This window comes from Erpetoichthys calabaricus, chromosome 2 (assembly GCF_900747795.2).
Source record: "Erpetoichthys calabaricus chromosome 2, fErpCal1.3, whole genome shotgun sequence".
Taxonomy (NCBI): Eukaryota; Metazoa; Chordata; class Cladistia; order Polypteriformes; family Polypteridae; genus Erpetoichthys; species Erpetoichthys calabaricus.
This window is the reverse complement of record NC_041395.2, coordinates 118,430,094-118,453,503: the sequence shown is the minus strand read 5'-3', so window position 1 is coordinate 118,453,503 and position 23,410 is coordinate 118,430,094. Positions and strand designations below refer to the sequence as shown.

General features: G+C 38.2%; 1 protein-coding gene across 1 annotated transcript in view; it reads left to right on the top strand.

The window, feature by feature from the left end:
- LOC114645332 (uncharacterized) overlaps positions 1-23,410 on the top strand; it is a 434,664-nt gene that overhangs the window by 319,840 nt on the left and 91,414 nt on the right. The window contains exon 5 of the mRNA XM_051923325.1: positions 17,454-17,668. Within this exon, the coding sequence (XP_051779285.1) occupies positions 17,454-17,668 (215 nt within the window). The remainder of the gene's footprint in view (positions 1-17,453; positions 17,669-23,410) is intronic.

Here is a 23,410-nt window from a genome sequence, read left to right as displayed (position 1 = left end):
GAACCTCTGTAAATCTTTGTGAGAGAACATAAATGGAAACATTCATGTGACTTTGGGATAAAAAAAAAGTGGCGCAGTGGTAGTGCTGCTGCTTTGCAGTAAGGAGACTGTGGAAGATTGTGGGTTCGGTTCCTCCCTGTGTGGATAGCGCTTTGAGTACTGAGAAAAGCGCTATATAAATGTAATGAATTATTATTATTATTAAAAAGAATCAATTTGTGCTTCAATGGACTTGATGATAGATTCACTTAGGCTGTCTACATGTTTTGCCAATATAAATGGTGGACTCAACAAACAATGTAAATGTCAGTTCACTAGACAACTAGGTAGTAAGTACCCTGTGTGGTGTTAAGAAGGCTGTGGAGCAGGCAGATAACATGTCCCCATGCTATTGCAATTAAGGTTGCAAGAGAAAGAGGATGATTGTTTTGTGTTGCAAAAGGAAATGTGGATGAACGACTCCCTAGGCTGAGTCAAAAAATCCTGTTATAGCAAATACCAAAGTAACAAAATTTTCAGAATAACGAATACTTTTTGTGGGCCCGGACAAACGTTCACACCAGATCATGTTAAACAGATTTTAATGTACATTTTTGTATAGCAGATGTTTTTTTTACCAAAAATGGCCACCAAAGATAATAATTCAATGCAAAAAATATTTAATGCCGCACCTACACTTTTCACCAAGTCTCGAGAACCCTGTCACAGGCTGTCTCTTTCTTGTTAGGTCAAAAGAAAGTGACAGTCTTTTGAGAAATTTTGGGTCTCGGGCAGTCATTTTTTGCAGTTTAAGAATCACCTTTTGTAAGAATAGAAAAGAATAAAACACCTTTATTGTCACTATAACAGTACAATGTAATTGTAAAAGTTACATCTGTAAATGTTTATAGAGATATTGTCAAACTTGGGTTTCAGAGTTGTATGAGAGACAGGAAGCGAGTCCAGTTTTCTAAGGAAAATGCAGGTACTTTATTACTTTATAGAGAAGGCAGGTACATACTCAAGACTTCATTCAAAATAGGAGCTGTTACTTCAGCACGCAAACACACAAGATAGGAGCTGTGACACAGGGGCAATTGTCTTGCTTTAGCTCCCATCTTCAGATTAGAAGAACACCAATGTCTCAGAATCACCACTGTGGCAGACCAGGGGCCTCATGTATAACGCCGTGCGTAGAACTCACACTATAACATGGCGTAAGCATAAAAGCGGGATTGTGCGTACGCACAGAATAATCCAGATGCAGGAATATGTGCGCACGCAAAATTTCACGTTCTTCCACTACATAAATCCCGATCAGCGTGAAAAGTAACGCATGTGCACGCGCCTTCTGTCCCGCCCCAACTCCTCCCAGAATTTCGCCTCTTTGAATATTCAAATCGATATAAATAGCCTTCTGTGAAAAGACAATGGGAAAAGCACGGGGGAAAATATAAGAATTTCAGCGAATACCAAGTGGAGGCAAAGGAAAAACCTACTATTTGTTGGTTTAAACAGTGGTATAATCAACAAAAGGAAGTTGATCGAGTGACAGAGTGTCGGAGAAACTCGAAAGATCAAGTTCACAAAGTCGCACAGTGCCCGAAATAAAAAAGACATCACATATCAAAGTCGCCGTGAAAAGGCGAGTCGTAGCCCACCGTCTGAGTGTCATATGAAAGCTTATTAGGGTACAGACAAAAAAAATAGGCACACAGTGGGAAAAAAGCACGAAATGTCAACTTTAATATCAAAATTTCCACTTTAATCACGTAGTTTATTTTGCCATTAAAGTAGAACATCATAAACTTCATCTTAAAGTCGTTTATTTTACTAGTTTCTCAAGTAGCACGTTAAATGCTTTATTCTGTATTTGATCTTCTATGTGCTCTATGTGTGTGAATCACTACGTGCTTCCGTTCTTTCTCTTTCTCCGACAGGACACAGAATCCATTACATTCGAGATATTACAGCTCTCTGAATAATTAAAATACTGAGATGTATACGTGATATCATTTTCATGATGATAGCAATGAAAGCATGTTATTAAACATGGGAACACAGTGGCACAGTGATTGTTCATATCTCACGCAAGAGGCTTGCTGCGCCATGTGCGACCTTCGATGAAATAATTTATTACAGAAATACTGTCTCTTTCAAACGTACTTTTCTTTCTCCAAATACCCAATCGCCACACAATCAGCTCTGTAATAGACGTTAAGCCATCTGTAAGCTTAGAACGCCGATTCTTCAAAACTTTTAAGGAACATTGAAATATCTTCGTAGTACATGTTTAATTATTCTATCCGTCTATCCTTCCAGTGTCACGTCAGCACCAGCAATAATACAGCGCAAGGCAGGAGCTATCCGTGAACTAGCTATACGCTGCGGCACCATGTCCTCACATGTTTAATTATTAACAATGCAGATTATTTAAATGAAGTTAAGTTTTATCTGTATACTATAAGCAACATATTTTGCTGCATTTCATCTTAAAAATGATATTGTCATCATACGCGCTTTATAAAGTAGCGCAGGTTGTGCAATATTATAACTGTAGTGTAAGTTTACAGTGAGGTAATTGTACTTATAAGTACAAACAGTTCTACAAGGAGCACTTGATGGACTGATTGAGTGCGTTTATAGTTCTTGGGATGAAACTGTTTCTGAAACGCGAGGTCCGTACAGGAAAGGCTTTGACGCTTTTTGCTGTGGTTGAGGTAGTGTGGACTTGAAACTGTATACCGATAATTCTCTTTCCGATCAGCTGCTGCTGTGATTCCCCACTCAGATACAGTGATATAAATACTCCGAGTGGTGCAGTGAGAGTAATATGGAAAAAGATGATCTGCTGTGGCAACCCTTAACGGGAGCAGCTGAAAGAAGAAGAAGATGCAGTGAGAGTTACAACGCTAAAGCAGTTATGGTATTTGGAATACTATGGCTATTCCCTGGACCATTATATTGCTACAGGTTAATTACGCTCAGATGCATTACACTAATAAACAATATGCAGTTAATTTCAGTGTATTTATAAAGCCGCGTCAGGAATGTGGAGCTAAGAAAGAAAGGGTGATCACACAGGAACAGTAGCACTGCTTTGACGCTGGGTGCCGCCCTTCTGCAAAACCGAGCAGAGAAATTGCGTACGCCAAGGTATGAGTTACCGTGGAAATGTGCATGGCTTTACGCCAAGTTTAGGTTTTATACATCGCGATTTGAGCGTGGAAACATTCGTACGCAACATTTCTGTGCATACGCACCGTTTATACATGAGGCCCCAGGAGAGTGTGAGGAACAGCAGGTGAAAGCCTGGTGTTAAAATATTCTAAGCATCGTAACAAGCACATTTTGCATTAAGCCTGATACTGCAGAGGACAACCAATTGATTTATCCATGTTATGGAGCTGCCATTGCACTGCTGCCATTAGAGATGGCGAATCGTCGGCAATCCCCAGTCACAATAGTATATGTATTTTCCCCATATTCAAAATTTCCATTATAATGAAATATTCTTATTAAATATAAATTTCATTATAATGGGAGTCCACCTGTAGAAAATAACTGGAAGTTCCATACAAAAGCTTAATTTAAGCAATTGGTCAGTAAATTAAAAAAACATAATTATATATATTTTGTGGTTCAAAGAGATGGTAATGTGTTAGGGTTGGAGGATATGAAATGTGTTGCTCCTTTTGGAGTGAATGGTTGCCAGTTTCTTTCCCTTTTTTTCCCTTTTGGTCAAGTTCCAGAGTAACACTCATTTAATTGTGAAGTAAATGTTTCTCAAAACATTGTTCTAGGAAGAAGTAAAATAATAATACATTTATTTATATAGTGCCTTTCCTATGCTCAAGGCGCTAGTAGTTGTTCAAACATGGTTGCACACATTTTGGATACAGATACTGGGTCCTTTCTATCATTATCTTTTCATCTTCACCGTTTGCACTTGAAAGTCGATTGAAATAAAGACATTCACCACAGAAAGACCGTACTGATCAGTCTACCATTTGAGCATCCAGAGATATGTAAGTCGTTTTTTTGTTAAAATTGCATATTCGCCCTGTAAACCCAAAACAAGCACTTTATCAAATGCTGTTTATAAACTATAGCTATCATTTTATCCCATATACAAGTGACAATAAAAATTCCATTGTAATGAAATAAACATTTTGTTATGAAATTATCATAATAAAGGAAAATATCACTTAATATTTTCTCATAAATAAAGTACTTAAATATGAGCTATGTCATCTGGGTTGAGGGGGTCTGGGTTGAGAGGGGGCACTGCCACTAACCATATCTTCTCCTGTTCCCTCCAAAGTGCTGAGAAGATGCACAATGAGGGCATTTGACTCCGCCCATTCCATTTTCCCAGCTATATATCCTGCGGTCAATGGAGGGAGGTAGCACTCAATACCAGAGTGCACTGCAGAACAGGGCTCCTAGCCCAGAGCCTAAACAGGCAACCAAGAGAGATTTCACAAACTTGAGGAAACCGTTTTCTGTTCATTTCTAGCATCATCGAGCGCATGTTTTTGTTTATTATTTTCATTGATTAAATGTGGATGACCGGGTTGGTGCCTCAACATTTCTTTTTGTGGACTTTCAGTGCTTCCCTTGAGCACAGTAACAATGCACAGATATCTTTGTATCTGCATTTTCTTATTATTCGTCCTTCCAGATAATCATCATCTCAATAATAATAATAATAATAATGCAATATAGTAACAGAAGTGGCAGCAATCAATTCTGAGTAATAGACTGGAGCTTAATTATCTACTGAGGCAGTTAACAAATTCTCGTAAAGATCTATGTCATTGTAATAAGCTTAGAACTACAAAGTAAGCAAAAATGGATAATAAATAAACAACAATATGCTTTAAACAATTTGATGAAGAATATTAGTGGCAGTAGAAGACAGTGGCCACGCTGTGATTGGATACTTTCTTCTCTGTGTATTCTCCACATTCTCTTGTGTTGGCGTGTGCTCCTTACAAAAACGCAGTCTAAGGGCATGACGCCTGACTGACTGACATCTCTTAAGTGGCCTGGCATAAGGCTGTGACTTAGCATGCGTTGACTGACGTCGACTGCAGAGACGGCTTCTGCTTGTGATATCTGGTGTTGGAACAGGCTCTGTTTACCAAGCAGAAGCTGGTATTGAAAGTATTTAGTTTGCTATCATCAATCAGTCCGTCTTCTTGATTTCCCCTTTCCACAGCACCTATATCTGGAGTGACAGTTAATCTCAAAAGAAAAGGTTTAAGGCCAGAAGTAATCATAGAACATCAGTCCTTTGCTGCATATTTTTGCATCTGTTTTTTTTTTATAAATGTATTATTATTTTTCATCATAATCATTTTCATTACAACTGCTATTGCTATTATCATTACAGATGCCACTGTTATTTTAATAATTGCATCATATTCACTTCACAGTACTGTACTGGAAAAACAGGTGTTCTTGACATCCAGTCTCAAACAGAAAAGGGTAAGATGGATAAAACGACTCAATACACAGAAGGGAAACACCTCCAAATACAATTTAATATCTTTTTCTTGTTTAAACTCTTTTTTCCTTATCCTTGCATCTTGTTCAGAGCTGTGCAGAGCCAGCGACTGTTGGAACAGGAAGGCAGGAAGTAATCTTGGATGGAACTTCAGTCCATCTCTGGACGCACTCCTGCATTCATCCTGACTCAATCACACAGGGCCACTTCACCGTCAACAGTCAGTGTAGCCTGAACGTCTTCAGGATTGGCCAGCTACACAGATTCTCTGCTGCCTATGAATATTTCCAGGTGTTGGCCTCAGTCCTTGTCCAATTTCTTTCTCTGGCCAAAAAAATAAAGCCACATAATATTTTTGTAGATTTTGATTTATCTTAAAATTCTTTATGGAATTAGGACAGTGAAACTTTGCATCCAGCAAATCAAATGTATGGCACTCAGCTTTTGAGCGCTTGTGTCCTTGTTTCTCAGAGGACAGGGTTTTTACATGATGGCTTCATGAAACTCTTAGTCTGCCTTTGAGATATAAAGATTAGACATTTAGATTTTATTTGTCACATACACACACACACAGTATACAGTAAAATGCAGCTGAATGAGTAGATAGATAGATAGATAGATAGATAGATAGATAGATAGATAGATAGATAGATAGATAGATAGATAGATAGATAGATAGATAGATAGATAGATACTTTATTAATCCCAATGGGAAATTCACACATTCACTCTCAGTAGCTTGCACTGTGCAATAAAATTAAAAAATATCCATTAAAATTAAATAAATTAAATTAATTAATTAAATTAAAATTTAAGAGGCACAGATACTAGAGTAATTGTAATTATTAAACACATATATTCATAAAAAAATTGTTAAATAATTATTAAATAATAAAAAAGGTTAATACAAATAATAGATTGACTATTTTTACCATTTTGAGGAATGCCTGTTATAATAACCGTTTGCTGTTTTTATCATCTTTCTGTTCTTGATTTGAGGTGACGCAATCGCCTGCCAGTTCTTAGCCACTTAAACTGGCTGTAAAAGGGGTGAGGGGAGTCCTTCATGATCCTGGCTACCTTTTTGGATATACAGTAGATCTTATAGGGATGGTACTGATATCCTCACGATGTGCTCAGCCGAATACACAACTCTCTGCATCACTGTATGGTTATTTTTTGAGCCATTTCCATATCAGACAGTGGTGCATCCTGCAGTATGCTTTTAACAGCCATGTTGTAGAAGGATTTCAGGACTATCTTTGATTCTCTGAATTTCTTCAGTTTTCTGAGATGATAAAGGTGCAGCCTTGTCCTTCTAACTAGAATGTCTGTGTGTGTGTGTGGACCATGTTAAGTCACTCTTGATGTTGATTCCCAGATATCCGAAACTCTCAGCCTTCACCACCGCACCACCGTTAATAGAAGTATGTGCTCAGTTCTTTGTGTCTCGTTCAGCCCTGCTGAAATCCACTATGAGCTCTTTTGTTTTATAGACGCTGATGGACAGACTGTTTTCTTGACAACACAGTGACAGGTCAGCCACTTTGTCTAGATAGGGCTTCTCATTGTTGTTGCTGATAAGGCCTTCCACAACTGCAGCTCAAGTAAGCTGCCTTTACATTGCAATGAAATGAATATTAAATTTTAAAAGGTGCAGATTAAAAATACCCAAGTAATTGTAATTGTATAGCACATATACACATTAAGGCTGTGTCATTAGTAACTTTTGCAATGGCATTTGAGTTGTACCTGGCCACACAGTCATATGAGTATGGTGAACACAGCAAGGAAATAAGAACACACCACGGGGTTGCAGATGTTCAGGGTAATGGAGCTGGACTACTATCCAGAACTACTTGGGGTCTGGCAGACAAAAAGCTCAGGATCCATGTGCGTAGGGTGGAGCTGAGTCCTAGATTCTGTAACTTTGTTGCTAGTCTGGTGGGGACAATTGTTAAAGGCTGAGCCAAAGTCAATAAATAACAGCCTTACATCGCCCTTTTTACGGTGGGAAAGAGCAGAGCATAATACCTGGAACATGGCCCTTACTGACTTAGAATTTAGCTGACAGTAGTTTAAGTCAGGTTCTTTGATGTCTCTGGCATCCATCCTTGTATTTGACTTTGTTTTTTTGTGAATCGCTATGTAGCACAATTAGGGTGGCACGGTGGCGCAGTGGGTAGCGCTGCTGCCTCTCAGTTAGGAGACCCGGGTTTGCTTCCCAGGTCCTCCCTGCACGGAGTTGGCATGTTCTCCCCATGCCTGCGTGGGTTTCCTCCAGGTGCTCCAGTTTCCTCCCACAGTCCAAAGACATGCAGGTTAGGTGCATTGGAGATCCTAAATTGTCCCTAGTGTGTGCTTGGTGTGTGTGTCCTGTGGTGGGCTGGCGCCCTGCCCAGGGTTTGTTTCCTGCCTTGCGCCCTGTGTTGGCTGGGATTGGCTCCAGCAGACCCCCGTGACCCTGTAGTTAGGATATAGCGGGTTGGATAATGGATGGATATATGTAACACAATTTACAATAAAGACACCATATTGAATGATGAATAATACGAGAAACTCCCGGTTATGAAATGTGCTTGTGATCTTCAATAACTTCTTCATTACTGATTTGTAATTTTCTGTTTCAGAGAGGCATGAATTGATGATGACACCAAATTGTCTTTGCATTTTTTTTCCTGCTTTTCTTCTGTTAAATATCAAAGCTAACTCTGACAAGGAAATTGGAGCTTTCGCCTTTAACCTTAACAATTAATTAGGGTCAGTAGAATCTAAAATTATAGAAGTCATGATCCTTAGTCTTCCCATTTGTTTATTGACTAAATTTACTAGATTTGGTTACAAAATGAATAGCTAGTCTGGTCTCTAATCTCAGTTACTGCCCACTGAAAAATGGGATAGCACTGCTGTAGCACCCTAAAGAAATCCTGAGTATGCTGGCATGTGGTCCTGTGATCACAGAAACACTTTGGTGAAATGCAGTAATCTAAAATCAACCCACACTGCACATCAGGAAAGCCTGCTCCATCACAGGGTGAACCCTGGACACAGTGGAAGCTGTTATGGAAAAGAGGGTGGTGGCAAAATTGGATGCCATCATAAAAAATCCCCTCCACCCCCTCAAGGAGGTGCTCACTTGGAGACACTTTTAGCCACAGGCTCATTCCACCACAGTGTGCAAAGTAGCGCCTCAGGGGGTCTTTTCCACCTACTGCTATTAGACAATTCAATGCTTCCTCCTGATGTACAATGTTGTACTTGTTACATTAATTTTGAAGTCCCTGCACAATATACATATTGATTGATTGTTTAGCTCTGTTATTGGTCCTGTGAGTCTGTATCGTTGTTTTTATGCTTCTGTAGCTTTATAATGGATAAGTAAACTAAAGTGTGACCAACTGACACCTTTACCCAAGGTGACAAAAAGCAAGCCATAACAGATATAAGTGATGGGAAGGTATACATTTCAAAAGCTATGATTTATAAATGTTCTTATTCTGCTATCCACATCTTTCTTAAAAACCCAAAGACAATTTAGATGCCTTGATTAACTGAACACTTCATCAAGGCCTCAATGAGCACGTCAAAACTCATTCCTATGAGCTACGATACACTGGTTTAGTTTCTTTGCATTCCTGCCATACCTGTAAAACTTAATGAACAATCTATTGCACCCAGTCATTATCCATGCACATTGATGAACACATTATTACACACGTCAAAAAATCTGAAGATCTATTCTATTCCTCCATGTATGTATCACAAAGTTATGCCTGAGCCTTTAAAATTGCATTATCTAGAGCCGGCATCTATGAATATTGTAAAGGAGAATAAGAACCCCTCAAAAGCTGTATGGAAGAGCGTACATCCTGGAGTCAAAACATACATTAGAAAGAACATGTTTACAACACCCATCTAGCAAGAGTTTGTAGCAGACAAAAGATCCATGTAGGTCCTGTAGTGTCACCAGTATATGAACTCAGTATATATTGTGTTAATGCATTGTAGACTTACTAAACGATAAAATGAAATGGTATTTTCCATTTGAATCATATTGCGTTCTAAGAGAAGCTTCATCTCTCTATTCTTAGAATAAAATGGGCCTACACAATCATTGGTCTGCCACTGTGGAGTCAATGATGAAAACTTATGGACTGAACTTCACCAAATATACTTCTTGTAGTATGGACAGATTGAGAGACAACATTCAAGTTTCTTTCCAACTCACAGTCTTAAATGGATGCTTGAATTGATTTCATCAGCGGACTTGTTTTCATGTCTGTAACGCTGCCTATTTTTTCAGTAATTTGTGAGTGCAGATTCTTGTGTTTATGTTGGGCTAATCCTTATCAACAGTTGCAATAGTTAAGACCCTGGGACAAGCAACCTGGCTGTGTTAGCCAGGAATATGACCTGAATGTTATAGAAGTTATCAGCTCTTTGTCTATCATTTACAGCAAAAATGCAAAAGTTTCTCATTGAAAATGTTAAGGATAAGTCACTGTCTTCTACACTATTTTATGGAAATGAATGCTTTACACACTTGGAGATCTAGGAAAACTATTTTTTTTTCTTGTTGATGTATTGATGTCTATTAACTAGTTAAGAAGGAGGTGTTGATTTCAAGTTGTGTGATATTGTTGTCTCATTGTTCTGTTCACTGTGGAATTCATTGGTGGCAGACAACTATGAGTTTTGTAAAGGACAGCTAATAAGTAGAACAAACTGCAAGGTGTTTGGTATCCTAACTTGGAGGTTGTCAGGACCTTTCTGTGGACAGGATGCCAAATCTGTCTGGAAAGTTATCAGAACAGTCATTAGTGGTTAGAACTGTGAAGTGAAATAATTACCAGAAGGTAATGTGGTAATTGTTCTCTCGGGCGAGACATGGCAGCAGCAGTAAACTACAATATTTTGGACACCAGAAGGTGTTTGTTGGAATTGTAGTCCCCTGGCCTGCCCAGCAATAATGAATACCTGGGGCTTTTAAAACATTTCCCCCATATTAATGGCTTGTGTTCTTTGAGACTATGACCTGATATGGAGATAGTTAGTAGTTACACTCTAGTGAATCTCAGTTTTTCCTATTTTTGCATATGTTGCTTTTGGTGAATGAATAGGCACCAATATATAATTTATAGAAACAACCCCCTTACTAGTCAGATAATAGATAGATAGATAGATAGATAGATAGATAGATAGATAGATAGATAGATAGATAGATAGATAGATAGATAGATAGATAGATAGATAGATAGATAGATAGATAGATAGATAGATAGATAGATAGATAGATACTTTATTAATCCCAAGGGGAAATTCACAAATATATGTATATATTCACACATATATTCACACATATATATAATATGTGACCTGTAAAGTTACCTGTAAAGTTTTGCACTGCCCCTATAAAAGATGGTGGTGAGCATACCCTGGCATCCAGGTTTTGGGATCATTTTATTTAAAACACTGGCTTTGTAATGATAGTCAGGTTAAACAAGGCAAGCCTGTATTAGGAGTTTTGATTTCTTTCTTGTCTTTGTCTTCTGGTTTGTCCATTTTAGTTTTGGTCTATCTAGTCTCTGACTCCTGTCTAGTATTTCTGACCCTTCACCAATCCCTGAGCACATCTTTGCACTGTCCTGCCTGTTAGGCAGTGTCTTGAGCTTTGAGATTTAACAATAGGATTCTCTTGTGTGTTTCTCTGATTGGATGTTTGAATTGCTTGCTAACCTAAAATATTGCAACACTTCACTTGCACAACTTGCTGGTCCTGAATTGTTCCTTCATTCCACAGATGACTATAATAGTTTTGTAGACTTATCCTACTTCCGTCAATGAGGCTGGTAAAACCATAACGTCCAGCGTAGAATTATAGGAAGAAACCACCACTCATTTTTTCACATACCTAACCCTGCCATATCTGCTAAAAATATACTCAGGAAAACTGGCAAATTCACATTTACTGTAGATGCTGCCAGTCTTGTATTCTTTACTCACAAAATGCTTCTTAAATCCTATGATGCACTATTGCTTATGAAAACTTTATTTGAAACTACTATGATAGTGAGCAAAATGCATTATTCACCATTTTCTGTGAGTTATTGAGAATGTTATTGAGAATGTTTTCACTTAAATCTAAGATTCTGATTCAACATTTTTGATGTATGTGCATATTAACCTGAACAATAAAGGAAATATATTTACAGGTGTTATTTCTTTCCATGTGAAGTATTCTCTCACATTAAGTTTAATTTTTAACAAGTAGTAATTTGTGTTTTCTGAAGCTGTCCCTCCACTAGACCAAGCTGCTGCTGCTGTGAATTTTAGGTCTCACCTTTGGCTCTCATTTTCTTTATTATTTAAAGCAGTTCAGAATTTAGAGTTATCAAGTCCAAAGCACTGAACATAAAGGTGACAGTGCATTACAATTAGTCACTGGAATCATCGAGGCACAGAATCTCTCTTTGTGCCATTGCCTCTCAGGGAGCTTTCCAAATACTGCTTCTTTGGTTCTGTCTTGTTTTTTGATTCTTTTCCAGGTACTAGCAAGAATGTAAATATGGTATGAATCAACTTTTTCCACACAGTACTTTTATGAAGAACAGATTTTCCGCAAAGGAAATTAAAACATCCAACACTGCAGCACAGATGAGAACAGACTTATATTGCCAGTTTATGAATTAGTTTTCTCTAAAACGTAACTGGCAATTCGGGTTGACATGATGCTGTGTTTTACTTTTTTATGGTTACTCAAGGTTGTTTGTCTTTAAAGGGGAAAAAAACAATAATTTTTCACATTTGGAAGTATATTGTAAGTCAGCTTTACAGTAAGATGCTCCTCAATTTGTTGATTGTCAGGATTTTAAGATGATCTAATAGTTGGTCTTAAAGAAATGTTTACATGATTCTGTGCTAGTGAGGATCATCTGCCAGTTCCAGCTTCGTAGTGTTAAGGAAGAAGATACTTTTTTTTTTTATATCCTAGATGGCCATTTTGAGTTAGCCATCTTGACATCAAGGACATAGCGATTCCTAAAACTGTTCAGCTCTGTAGAGGGACTGCTGCTTAGTACATGGTATACCACAACTTGTTTTTGTTAGGATAGACTCAGTAAAACAGCAGACTGATAGAAGGAATGGAGGGATGGAGTACAGAGAACATGGTTTTGTATTTTACAGATAATCTTTTAGTCTGACTGAAAGGACACTGTTGCTCCAAACACAGACCTTTTAAACAGTGCACATTTGTAGCTGAAGTGAAAGGTCAGAGCAACATGTAACACCTTATGAATGCTTCATGAGACGCTTGAGCAACGACAGACACACAAGAGCTAAAAGTGGAATTCAACAGAATATTTGTCTTACTGATTCTGTTTTAGTTGAAAGCTGAGAAAGATTTTGCCTTGGTAAGACCAGCTTCCAGCTGAATTAAATAAACTTATACTCGATTTCTTTGTCTTAATTAAATACTCCTTTGTCGATGTGTCTATCCATCTGTCCATTTTCTAACTCACTTATCCAAGAAGAAGAGAGAAGAAATAATGTGTGTGCCTGGCGGGTACATGCGGTCAGCAGAGGCAGGTGAGGCAGAAAAAAAACTAATAATGATACATAAAATAAATGTGTCTACTAGTCTGTGCTAAAAATTAGTTTTCTGTATGATTCCAATCATTTTGATCAATTATTATAGTCAAAATCGCTGATAAAATATAGAAGATAAATGCAAGGTGTAGCAGCGACAAGATGAGATAAGACAAGCCAAGCTGAGCCTCACCTCGGATTGCGCTACCCTCACACACGGGGTTGATGCATGCAGTTGGCACAAGCCTGTTGCTGTCTCTCTGTATGTCGCCAATATAATGTTTGCAGACACGTTTATTACACCCTGACTTTCCACAATCTAGCTGATATCTTCAATAAATGTGTGTGACATATTTAGTCTTGCTGATCGGACATAAAACCGCAGTGAAAAGGCACAGGGTGAGGCAGACGGTACTGAAGGGGGTGCATGTGAGCCCAACAGGTGCTTGTTTCTGCTGTTCTTCTTGGCGATAATCTCCATTGAGGCTGAGAGACTTTTAAAACGAATGGAAAATAAGGAGTGACAGAAATTTTTGTGGAGAAGGATAGGCGCGTGGACTTCATTTACAAATAAAGGTAAGACCATAAACGGTTTTCAATTTTATAAAAAATGGGATCCGACTAAGAAAAAAACAATCCAATATTTAAAAACTTAATTTTTGACCTTAAATAAAATATTCTGGGCGGCACGGTGGCCCAGTGGGTAGCGCTGCTGCCTCGCAGTTAGGAGACCTGGATTCGCTTGCCAGGTCCTCCCTGCATGGAGTTTGTATGTTCTCCCCATGTCTGCGTGGGTTTCCTCCGGGTGCTTCGGTTTCCTCCCACAGTCCAAAGACATACAGGTTAGGTGGATTGGCGATTGTCCCTAGTGTGTGGGTGGGTGTTTGTGTGCCCTGCGGTGGGCTGGCACCCTGCCTGGGGTTTGTTTCCTGCCTTGCGCCCTGTGTTGGCTGGGATTGGCTCCAACAGACCCCCGTGACACTATAGTTAGGATATAGCGGGTTGGATAATGGATGGATGGATAAAATATTCTTTTGTTTTTCTTGTTATCCTTTTATTGAACAATCTGTATTAAAACTGATTAAAGCATCATAATTAAAAGCTTTTAAAAACAACTAAATTTTTCAATTAAGGTCAAAATTGAAATCTGTTTTTTTTGTACACCACTCAATACTTTAATTTGTGTTGTATGAGTATGAGTTGTGGAATTGCAATGGCAAATTTAGAACGCATGCAGGGTTGCAGAGCAAATGCGCTTTTTCCATTCTCTCTCGCTGCTATAAATGTAACGTTCTTTCTTATCCAAATATGTACCTCACCTGTCTATGTGTGTGTAAAGAATGCTGGTGAAATATGAAACATAACCAGTAGTCAATGTGCATGCTGCCAGTTGAATAGTGAAGAAGCTACTCTTTGGGGTTCATATATTTGTAAATCTGACTCTGAAGGAGTCACCAGCCATGAACCTCACCACACGTCACTGGTCCACAGAGCTTAGGGCACAAGGTGGGAACCAGTTCTGGATGAGAAACCAGTCCAACACTGGGCACATTCAGTCATGTTAGGTCCATTTACAATTGTCCATTATTCTAACCTGCATGACTTTAGAATAATAAAGTGAGAAAATGGAGAAAAGTCAAAACAGAAATAGGGAGAATAAACTACAAACAGGCAGTGCCCAGGCCAGGAGTCAAACATATGTATTCTGGAGCTGTAAATCAGCAGTGTCAGCCATTTTCTGTGATTCATTAAATATTTAGTAAATAATTTGTCCTTCCATTTTCTGAAACCTGTTATTTCTCAGCTGGGTGTAGGGCAGCTAGAGTCAATATCACCAGCATTAGCCACAAGACCCTCAACATAGGTCACCAGTACATTATTCACACTAGGCCAATTTATATTCATCACTTCATGCATAAAGAATACATCATCCTGCCTCTGACAAAACACCATCCTCTTGTGGGAAAATGCCATCCTCCCTCATACCTCTTTCAAAATGGCTTACAGCCTCCAACAAAACCTTATGTTCTCTATGATAAAATTCCATCATCACTCCTACATCTTTCAAAATGGCATCTGACAAAAACCCCATTCGCCTTCCTCCATCCAACAGAACGATGGGCACCTTCTTGCCTCAGATCTCCAGTTAAATTTCTCTCCTCAGACCCAGAAATGAGAAAAACGCAAGCAGTACTTCTGAAGGGGGCGTGGTAGCTGTCAGTCATTTTTAGAATTTTAGGGAGCCAATCGTGTTCATTTGTTTTAAATGTTTGTTTTTTTTTTTTTAACTTCAGCACAGTGCAGCTTCAAAACACCTTATAGCATTTTTCTAATGTAATGTTATCTGTGTTATGATTTTTTTATCATCTGCTTTCCACATATTATCAATGTGCAAATTTCTCATAATACGTCTCAAATTTTAGTGTGGTAAGCCCATTTTTCTACTATTTTAGACATTTAACACTTGACTGATCAACTTTTACAATTGTATTCATTTAACATTCTCTTGTACAAATGAACGTTATTGCAGCACACTGTATACTAAATAAGATGCAACATCTGTTTGCAGTACTTATTTGCTTTTAAACTTTGTATGGGATGTCTTTTCTTTATTGAAACATGGGAATAGATTTTCCAAATGATTAAAAGTGTAAAAAAAGGCAAAACCACATTAAAATGCACAATGCACTACTCCATTTTTAAATTATAGAAAAAGGAAAGTGAACGATGCTTTAAATACCAAAGAAGTAAACATTATCATTTTACATTTTAAATCATCTATGATGTGCAAAAAGTAGATTATAAAAATACATGTTACAAATAACACTATATAAGCAAAACACCAGGGGTCCTCAATCACAGTCCTCGAGGGCCACAGTGGCTGCAGGTTTTTGCTCCAACCCAATTGCTTAATAAGAAGCACTTATTGCTCAAGTAACACTTCTGCTTCACTTTAGTTGTCTCGCTCATTAAGATTTTGAACCCTTATTGCTTATTTTAGTCTTAAACAGCTGTACTCTTGGTTTTTAATTGCTCCTAATTAGCAGTAACATGCAAATTACAAAAGAGGCCAACATTTCTCCGTTTAGCTTGTTACCATTTACACTTGTGTGTATTTATCATGCACTATAGGGTTTAATTAAATACTTGGAAGAAAAGTGAAGAGAAAAAAGTGAAGGACTGAGAATTACTCATCCATTTTAGCCTTCAAATCATTTGGATGATATCCTTTGAAAGGGGAAGAAAATCCAGGATATGAGAATTTCCTGACATGGCAGAGTTAAAGTACTAACAAGCCATGAAATCAAATTATTGGCAAGAATTTCTTTCTAATTAAGCAATCGGGTTAGAACAAAAACCTGCAGCCACTGCGGCCCTCCAGGACTGGGATTGAGGACCCCTGCCATAAGTCATACTGAAGCTGCAGCATGCAGTTTAAAAAAAAAAATGAAAAGGGATGAATGTGATTGGCTGTCCAAATGATGTAAAAATGTTTGACAGCTACCACCCCACCATCCAGAGTGCCCATTTTGTGTTTTTGTTCTTCATTTTGTGTCTGAGGTAACAGGGAAAAGAGAGATTTTGGCACATGTCGGAGGCAGGAAGGAGGATGCAGATGGCATTTATGTTGCTGGTCATATGCCATTTTGAAAGAGGCAGGAGAGGGTGTTAAGTTTTGCCACAAGGTTCATGAAAGTTTTGTAGAAGAATGGATGCCATTTTGAAAGAAGTAAGACAGAGAACAGAATTTTGCCAGAGGAAGGATGGTATTTTGTCGGTGATAAGAGGATGTCCTAAAATGGACACCGTAGACACACCTTTGGAGAACACGCAGACTCCGCACAGACAGTGACAAGGCATGAAGTCTTGGAGTTGTGAGGCAGCAGTGTTAAATGCCACATCCCCATTCAAGGCAACTGAACTAATTTATGTGTAGCATTCTCTATCGAGTTCAGGATCAGAGTAGTGCTTGCGTATTTTTACAGCTAAAATGTCAGCTATAATCTAGACAAAATTTTTAAACATTAAAACACAATGTACATTAAACTAAGAGAAAAAATATATTGACCTGCTGAATAATAATAATAATAATAAAACATTTCTAAATAAATTGTAACTAGTGATAATAATATTTTGAAATCTCACAGTTTACAAATTTGCAATAAATATGTCCAGCATGAGGTCTTTAACACATTATGGGCTACTTCATGTGAGACAAAAAGAAGTACTTCCTAAATGTTATTATTTTGGTCATGTTGTAAAACACTGAAATCCATAAGGGTAGCAGCTGTTGAAATGGATTTTGCCATAACTACAGGACAGATAGAATGGCATGTGCATTAACTATTTTTTCTTTCCTTTTTTTTTTTTGTAGGATGAGCAGCTGTCAGGTCAGCCCCCATCTCAGAGCCTGAAGCCATTGAAAGCAAGGACAACTTCACCTGAAGGGCAGCTTTTCTACAGACCAGGGAGATCACATAGATACCTTCAGGCCAGTGTGTCTGAATCAACTGCATATGAGCTCACAGAAAAATCCAGACCACAAAGTGCAACTCTTAACCCCCTACTGGGTCGACCCACTAGATCTAGGTATCTCCCTGCATTACTCCGAAACGCCAGAAATGTGCAATATTTAAAATTGATGGACATAGGTTTGGACGTTCTCTTTATTGTGAAGAGATTTTGAAATGAGCTTTGTAGTGCTTTTAAAGAATCCATGCAAAATGTTCAGTTTAGAAATTGAATTCAATATTATGTTTAAACTGGAAATTAATATAATTGCTTACTTGATTAAGAAGAAATGGGAGTCAACCTATTTTCTCTGTGAAATAGTCTCTTGCAGATATTGTTTGAGTAGAATAGATTTTTATTCCATTAGAACATAGCCTTCTAACAGCAAATCCCACAGACCAAAATGTATATGTACTTTCAGTATATTAAAACATTATGTAATTGTGTTTTTAATACAATGTGGCTTAGTGACGGGGGCTTGGAACTGTAAACCAGTTTCCTTCCCACCACTTACTTACTGTGTGACCTTGAGTGAGTCATTTATCCAGCCGGCGCTCCATTTCTAGAAATATGGAAATAGTTGTACTATACACTTGTGAATTGTAAGTCACTTTCAATAAAACCACCAGCTAAATAAATATACTATTTAAAGAACTGATTTCATAAACATATTCCTCAGTTAAATAAACGTAATGCCAAATGTATCATAGGAACCAGAAATCTGCATTTTAACGCTGTAAACTGAAATATGTTACTAATATTGGGTGAGTGGGCTATGGCACATCGGCCTGTACTGCTCCCTCACTGCCCCGGCATCCTGGGTTCAAATCTCAGGGTGCCTGGGTGAAGCTTGCATCCTCCCATGTCTGTATGAGTCTTTCAGTACATTCTAACTGCTTCACATTATTTTGCCTTTAGTGCGACTAAATTAGTTGGATCTTCCTGTTCCCTGTGGATGCAGCTTGTATATTTCCTCCTTTTTGCTGGCAGGATTTTATGTTTCTTTTTATAGTAACACAAATTGAACCCATTGCCTTAATATATAAACTAATATAATGGTGCCAGACTGTCAAAAAAATTATTCTTGTAAATTTATTAATTTCACTTTCTGTCTGTGACCAGGATCTGGTAGGCCAAAACACTCTCAGGGTGAGTGAGCAAGCTTACCAGTCATGTTGTATTGAAATTATCTTTCATTAAGCAAAGTCACTTCCCATTATGATGATTGTTGAGCACACTATTCTGACTTACGCATCTTCTAGAGGATTATGTGGTCCACACCATGGTGTTGTCATCTACATTGTTTTGATGCATCTTAAAAGGAAATTGCTAGCTGTCAGGTAGGATGGCTCAACTGTTTACCTGCCATAGTAAATGTGGTGTCTTGGGCAGGTTTGTGACAGATGAAGTTCAATATAAGTAAGTGTGAGGAATTACACATAGGAAGAAGAATTGTTAGATTTAAATACACAATGGGAGGTCTGAAAACTGAAAGTACCCCTTATGAGGAGGACCTGGGAGTTATAGTGGACTCATCACTATCTATGTTCAGACAGAGTACAGAACTATCAAGAAAGCTAATAGGATGTTAGGTTATATATCATGACATGTAGAGTACAGCTCAAAGGAGGTTATGCTTTAGTTATACAATGCAGTAGTGAAGCCTCACCTGGAATATTGTGTTCAGTTTTGGTCTCCATTTTGCAAAAAAGGACATAACAGCACTAGGTTTGACTCAGGCACCGCAGCGAGTGGCAGCCTTTCCAGCATCTCCATGTATGACTTTATTTTTTTGCTGCTGGAGTATGTGAATTTCCCCATGGGATTAATAAAGTATCTATCTATCTATCTATCTATCTATCTATCTATCTATCTATCTATCTATCTATCTATCTATCTATCTATCTATCTATCTAGAAAAAGTCCAGGAAAGAGTGACTAGGCTGATTCCAGGGCAGGGTGGTATGAGCTATGAGAAGAGACAGAAGGAGCAGAACATTTTTAGTTTAAACAAATGGAGATTAAGAGGTGACACAGTCACAGTGATTGAAATTATGAAATGAATTAGCACAGTCGATTCCAGCTGTGACTTTAAAATAAATTCAACAAGAATATGAGAACACGATTGAAAACCTGTTAGTTACAAATTCTGTACAAATGTTAGAATGTTTTTCTGCACATAAAGAATCATCACCGCAAGGACTAAATTACCAAGTAGTTTGGTGGACAGTAAAACTTTAGAAACCTTCAGATCTCAACTTGTTGTTAGATGTTAGGTGGAGAGGATGGATGACCTTGTTGGGTGGAATGCCCTGTTCTAGTCAGATTCTTTACCCTGATCGCTCTCAGGATCTAAAACAGCATGTGTCTGCAATAGTAGAATGTTCAGTTTTTCTCACTTCTTAGGACTCTCTTACAAAAGACAAAGTGATACAGTTGGTCTCTATGGTTTGGTTCTTGGTGTTTTTACAGATCCGGTTGCTGGCCTGATGATCTACACCCTTCATTTTGACATAGACTTGGAACTGAGAAATGGTGGTTCTCAGAAAGGTGGTCTCTTATCTCCTGCTGTCTAATTTCAAGGTGCTGGCTTTATGTTGTTGCTAGAAGGAACCCACAAGATTCAAATATACTTTCTATGTTCATTCTCCTGCTTCTACAAAAACAGCACACTTAGAACACTTCTTATGTCTGCCTCTCTTCGCCATTTAAAATGTGTAGTCACCCAATTATTGTGCACAGTGGCTCAAATTTCCCTTTTCACAAACACAGCTCCTGAAAACCTTTTATTCCTTTTAGTGCTCTCTGATGAAAGGAAAGGCAATATTTCAAAATTTAAAGGGAGGGAGGAAGGAAAGGCCAATCGTACTTCTAATTGGATCTCATGTACTTTTATGGCATTGTTGAGAGTAAAACACAAATTAGCCCATCTTTGCCTAGCCCTAGTGCCCTGAGAGTGAGGTTGGAGTGTCCTTTGCTGCCTGACACACACACATTCCAATGACATCCATTTCTCTTTTATCTTTTATAATCCCATCCTAACACAACTTACCTTATGTCAATTCCTATTTTTAAGAATCAGATTTCTTAAAGTTTTTGATATCCTTACATCAACTTTTTGTAGACTTACAAATTTTTCTGGTGTGATAATCTCCCTACCTTGAGATAATCTCCCTACCCTCCCACGCACTTCCTGAAAAGTTCTATTGCTCCATTAACTGGATAACGTCTTTGTTTGGGTCAGGCACATCAATGTTTGGTTGAGTCTAACCTCATGGATAATTATTTTTGCATTTCAGAAAATTGCTTGCAATTACAGAAAACCAGCAACTGACATGCAATACTCATTAGAGTGACATTGAGGTACAGCTGCTTCTGGTATGAGCTGATTTATATCTGGCATCCATCATGTGGCCGGTGGAAAACCAAACCAAAATAAAATGATTGCATGAGGCAATTTGAGCGAGGATAAAATTAGGCCCCCTTTGTCTACACCCTACTCTAAGGTGGTGTACTTCGCTTTCACTAATGTTTTAAGTAATGTTTATCACATGATGCTCAGTTTAACTAAGGAAAACTTATTGTATACGGTTTGGTAGCAAAACTGGTAATATTTTTGTAAAGTAGGAGCAGTTACAGTTTAGTGGCTCATAGTCATATAGTAAGTGAGCAATGGAAACTGAACCAGCAGATCTTGGGGCTTAGCCACTTGAGGGCCACATTTCCAATGATGGATGTGATGTTCTCCATCTTAATTAAGTGATCGATACACATGGAGAAACTGTGCAGAAGAGAAAACTGTCAGACTTTGTAAGGGATCGAAGCACTAAATATCAAAAACAAAGGCATGCAAATTTGGGGATAAAATAATCCTCTGACACAGACAAACCAAAGTCAATTCCAGAACATTCCCTGAAAAGATTTTTGCTTCTGAAATAGTTTATCTTTTGCCAAATTGTCCCTTTATGTACAAAATTTCAGTGATTTTGCCATAAAATGGCCATCTGTCAAGACAGCAACAACAATAACTACATTTATTTATATTGTACATTTTTATACAGAAGCGTAGGTAAATGTATTAAATAGATAAATGTCAAAGAAAGGAGAAACAAATGTCTAATGGTTACAGTGGAAGAACGGTGTCCAGTTTGAAAATATTCTCAGGAGACTCCATTTTATAAAAATGGCTGTCTGTCTGTCACAAAGCGTACAGGTCATTGCGATTGAGGTTCTGTGGGTCTTGGCCTATGGTACAGATTGCTTTAACGGTATGGAGTGATACAAACTGCTCATCATTAGGGTGTCGTCAATCGATACGTCATGGGAGACCCTCCCCCCACCCGAACTTGTCGTTCACGCATTGGTGCTTTGCGGTGTTCGTGACATCACAGGGAAAACACTTTTGTTCATTTGTTGATACTTTGTAGTAATCATGTAGTGTAGTGTGACTGGAGAAATCGGTCGTAAAAGGAATGTACCAGCTCAACTTTTATTCACATCCATTTTTCATTTAAAAAAAAGAGAGAGAACAATGGCTGTAAGTACAAATGGACTCAACTCAGTAATCTGTTCCATGACAGTATATGCTGTGTTTAGAAGACTAGGGAGGCAATGAAAACAAATACTCCAGCTGGAATGGAGAGGTGAAAATAGGCCAAAAGAGCGCTCAGCCCCCATGACATTCTAATTTACTTAAACGTATGGTCTGTATTATATTAGATCTTATGTTATTTATTTGCTCTTCAAAAAAGGTTGCAAAACTCATCCATTCCATAGGTGAAACTGGGTTCAGTAGATGGCCAATAGTTGAGAATTGTTTTCTTGCATTTGCTATATTTTCACTAATAATTTTGAAGAAATATAACTTTTCTCCACCAAGGTATTTTCATTGCTTGATGTGTTAGTGTGAGTATTGAATTCTGGCTGATTATTAATAATACTGCAAAATATCGAGGGAGATGCTGTATCTCAGTATAGCAGCACGTTGTTCTTTAGTTTTAAATACAGATATTGTTGTCTCTAAGCAAACACAGTAGTGGTCTGAAAAGCCAATGCTCAGGATATGAATTGGTACCTTTTAATACGACTAAATCTAAATATAATCTAAATCAAGCTCTGAGCATTTCCTGAATGTATAGAGATAGGGTGATGTGGGAGTGTCTAGGAATAGCAGTTGCTAACCCCCACATCGAGAGGAGCCTATTGAAGTGGTTCAGGAAACTGATATGAATGTCTCCTGGACACCTCGGGCACAATCAGACCCCGGGGAAGACCCTGGGCCTGCTGGGAGGACTGCATCTCCCAGATGGCCTGTAAATGCCTTGGGATCCCACAGTAAGAGTTGGCAAGTGTGGCTGGGGGTAGGGATATATGAACCTCACAGCTAAGACTGTTGCCCCCATAACCTAACTTTGGATAAGCAGTGGAAAATGAATGAATGAATTAATTAATTAATTTAATGTATGCCCACCCTTATATGCTGGCGGGGTAACATGCTGACTAAGATTAAAGGAACACATCAAGTTCATAAACTCTGTTGCCTTGAGGTTACATGAAGTACCCATATGAAAACTAAATAGCTACTATTATAAACATTTCATAAATTAGCTCTTATGACAGATGGCAAATCTGATCATTCATTTATAAAAAGTTTTTTCTTTTTGTCTCTCTGTTCTCTATTTCATTACTCGTCAAGCCGAATCACCAGAACGGAAGTAAAAAGTTTAGATAATGGATTCCTAGAGGGGTATTAGGGGAACTGAGAGTAAGAGTTTAAGCTGCCCCTTACGTTCATAGTGCCAGGAACTTATGTGGCTTCCT